The 3837-nt window shown below is 44.5% G+C and overlaps 1 protein-coding gene across 1 annotated transcript; it reads right to left on the bottom strand.

Annotated features, from left to right (window-relative positions):
* Positions 1–237: 237 nt before the first annotated feature.
* On the bottom strand, positions 238–2904 carry LOC112289847 (BTB/POZ and MATH domain-containing protein 1). The gene is made up of 2 exons (XM_024535502.3): positions 1838–2904; positions 238–1131 (listed from the first exon to the last, which is right to left on the bottom strand). The coding sequence occupies exons 1-2, from the start codon at positions 2570–2572 to the stop codon at positions 661–663; spliced, it is 1206 nt and encodes a 401-aa protein (XP_024391270.1). The 5' UTR covers positions 2573–2904; the 3' UTR covers positions 238–660.
* Between the last annotated feature and the right edge of the window lie 933 nt (positions 2905–3837).

The raw sequence follows: 3837 nt of genomic DNA, 5'->3' as shown, positions 1-3837 counted from the left end.
ATGAGTATCGGGTGGTTAAAAATTGGCCTGATACTTTCTTCATGATGAGTTAATTTATGTGTCTTGGTGCTACATTCCCCATCCCTAATGCAATTCGCCAGGCACAGTTGCATAAAGTGAAACCAAATAGCGTCATACAGCCATTTCTAGATCTACTTCATGAAGTCTCATACTTTGTAGCCAACATAGAGTTATCACGCCAGTAACAAGAAGTGCACACGATAGTGCGTGCTTAAATGAGCAAACGCATGAGTGATGAAAATTACTGGGAATCAACACAAAGCACTTGGCATCTCAATGATAGCCTATTTACCAGCTTCCAAATCTGAGACACCCATGCCGAAGGACTTTCATTTGTTCAAGAGGATAACGAGATGCACTCGGATGGATTTTAGATACAGGCCACTCGCTCTCTAGCATAAAATATCATCTGAACTTGAACACAAGACACTATCTCCCTATGTACCAAGCGGTAAACCTTCACAACTCACTGCGAGGACAAAATAAAGGCCACACCAACAGACAACCTCATGATCCTCGTCAGGTAGTGAAGTTCACTCCAGATAGAACTCCCTCGCACCGTAGGACTTCAGATGAAGTAAATCATGGTCTCAAAGAAACAACAGGCTAATCCTGCATAATTAGTGGTCGGAGTGCGGACTAAGTCCTGGGTCTAACCCTCCTACCCCCGGCATCGGCTCCGTCAGATAACTGGCCCCAAACACTACGATTTCGATTAGAGGTTACACCTGTACCGACGCCTTCTTCGTAAACACCAGCGACTGTTTTTAACAGCTCAGACTGCAACGTGGGACAACTATCGCGAAGGTATTCAAACCCCTCAGAGTGCATCACAGCAGCAAGGTTTGAGGCTGCAAACTTCAAACAAACCGCCTTAAGCTCTGCGGCGTGATGATGCTCTGCAAGGGCAAGAGTCGTCGCCACGGTATCTACACTGACATTCTCGCACAACTTGGATTCGCATAGTAATCGAAGTCGATCTAGGCCATACCTATCTGCTGCAGCCAAAAGGTGCTGGGCTAACAGAGTGGATGTTGACGGTGCTCCAATAAGCTCTTTCGTATCAGGTAAAGAATCTCGATAGATAAAATGTAGCAGCGCTTTAAACACCTGCCAGAGAACGACCAGTTAGCATATACTCCAAGTCCTCGTCAGTGTTTAACAACAAAATCCTAGCCATTGCAATAATATAAAACAACCCAAGGACTCAAGAGAAAGAAATAAAACAAACCCAGCATTTTCAGCAAGAAGAAATATAAATGACCTGTAAACGTCGTGTTCAAATCCCCCAGATGAGTATTAGGTGACTATGCTTAAAATTAACCTAAATAACTTCGCATGCGTGGACTATGAACTATCAATGGTTGTCCACACGACTGGTAATTACGGACACATCTCCAGATACCTAAATCCAGTAAGCTATACCGATAAGGGGATAGTGCCAGAAATACTCTACTCAACACACTAAGCTTCAAACAGGTTTCAGGACACAGCTTACATCTGGACCTAGAAGTCAAAAACGGACCAAGCCATAAACCTACTGCATAAATTACAAAATCAACTGTTTCCTAGAGTAGCTTAAAAAAAAAAAAAAAAAAAACGTTGGAGCAATGTGCCAATTACTCCACCACAATCATCGAAGAAAAAAACTATGTGTCTCAAGAGTGTGACCTTCACATGCTCTACCTGTTTGTAATAGATCCTGACAAAACAACAAAAAAAAGGACCTGCTCCCAGAAACGGGACATTGTAATCCTGCAAAGTCTTCTATCTTGACATGCTAAACAAAGCCAAAATTGTTTGTGTGGACTCTTACTGGGGGTTCGATATCTTTGATTTCGATATGGTCACTATTGCGATCCCGCATAGGCCCAAAAAGCTGTGCTTTAAATACGGGCGACCGGGCAGCCAAAACCAGCTTGTGGGCATGATACAACTCTCCGTCCACTTCGAACTTCACATCAGCGCCTTCACCACTGTCCAGCAGGGCGCCGAAATGATGTCCCAAGTCTGGCTCAGGAACAGGGATAGAGTACAGTCTAGGACCTTGCGTGGAAGACACTACCACACCGACAGTGCAGGTAATTGCCAAGCTATCGTTCTTCAGGAAATCTGATGTCTCCAGGACGGCACGCCTGAAAAAGCGCTTGTAACCCCACATGCTGCCCCGATACTTAAGAGTGTATGGGCCGCTCTCCAGGGAGCGATCAAAATGACTGTGCACCTTGTGCTTGCCCTTGCCGCTCTGATCCAAGAGGGTCAATTCAAAAAGCGCTCGCACATCTGTGCCCTCGCTAGCTAATGCAATAAAAACCGACACATAAAGAGAATTGTCCTCGGCGTTCTTCCCATCCGGATAAAAGTAGATGGCCCACTGGTAACCCCCAACAGAAAAGCTTTCGCTGGCAATATACTTCCCTACTCCCATGCCTTTGGCTAAAGAATAGCCATTGATTGTAAAATGATGCGAACCATTCACCGTTTCAGTGACACACCTCGAGCGCGTGTTCGAATTACCGGCAACTGTGCACGCCATCGGAGTCCTCGCCATGTTTTCTCTCCTTCATTACCTGTCTTCTCTGTCAAGCGCACAAACTGCTGTCTGTGTCGCGGCGTCTACGTCTGCTTTTATCTCGAAATCCGCCGAACTTTGCCGAATTCATAGAAGACCTACCCTACAACTCAAGCAACGCGCACGTAGAAAATAAAATCCATACGCGAGCCGATCGATATAAGGTACATAAGAGAAAAGCGAAGACAGTCCAAACCAACAAGGTGATAGAGTAAGTTAGCAAGGAGGCGAAAAGGGTGGGCAGGAAGGGAGGCAAGGGGAGCACAGGGAAACCCTGAGAGGAAGGGAGCAGCAAACCTAACGAGGAGGTGAAAGGAAGAACAAGTCCAGGCAGCGGAGAAAGCAACCTAAAGGGGAGGGGGAGGGGGGGGGAGGTGGGGGAGGAGGAAGGGAAGAGGGAAACGATGGAGCGGGGGAGCGGGAGAGGGAGGATGAAGGAACGTTCCGCACTAGTACCGGATATCACACCTGCAACCCACACTCACCCCCATCCCTCCCTCCCTCCCTTCCTCAGCATCGGTTCTCAACAGGAAAAACGGAGAAGGAGGAGGAGAGGAAGGGTGATGGAGGCGGACCAGCTGGAAGGAAGGGGAGGAAGGAAGGACAGAAAGAAAGAAAGAAAAGCAAAGCAAAGCCAGAAAAGTTGACGAGGATGATAATGAGTCTCCCCCCCGACATGCTGCCTGTCAGCAGCCCAGTTGCATCATCGTCCCCCTCCTGCTCATCCTTGGCTGTTGCTGTTTACATCCTTCCTGTCCTCCTCATGTTGCTGCCCGCAGAATTGCAAGAGCACTGCAACCCCTTCTTATTCCCTTCCCTTCCTCTCCCTTCAAATTCATTCGTCCCCCCAGTTGGAGCTCATCTACAGTAAGACATGTAGGTATTCTTATTAATTTATCTTTAACATATGCTCTAACATATTTACAATTTTTTTATTATATATTTTACAATGTCAAAGTCGACAAACAATATTGATAAGAATTAATAAGAAAACCTAAAGTTGGAGGTCATCTACAGTAATTTATAGCTATTAAATTGTTTCTTTGATGAACTAATAAGAATACCCAAGAAACCTTAATAACCAAGTATATTTAGAAAATAAATAGAATGATAATTTTTTGAATAATCAAGATTTTCTAAAAATATTCAATTATAAAAAATTAAAATCAATGATTAAAATATCTAATCTTTAAATTTTGAATCATTTTTTATATTTATTTTCTAAAAAAACCTAAAATATCAAA

Source organism: Physcomitrium patens, chromosome 12 (genome assembly GCF_059467195.1).
Source record: "Physcomitrium patens ecotype Gransden chromosome 12, ASM5946719v1, whole genome shotgun sequence".
Taxonomy (NCBI): Eukaryota; Viridiplantae; Streptophyta; class Bryopsida; order Funariales; family Funariaceae; genus Physcomitrium; species Physcomitrium patens.
Note: the sequence above shows the minus strand (reverse complement) of the source record. Positions and strands in the feature narration are given on the sequence as shown.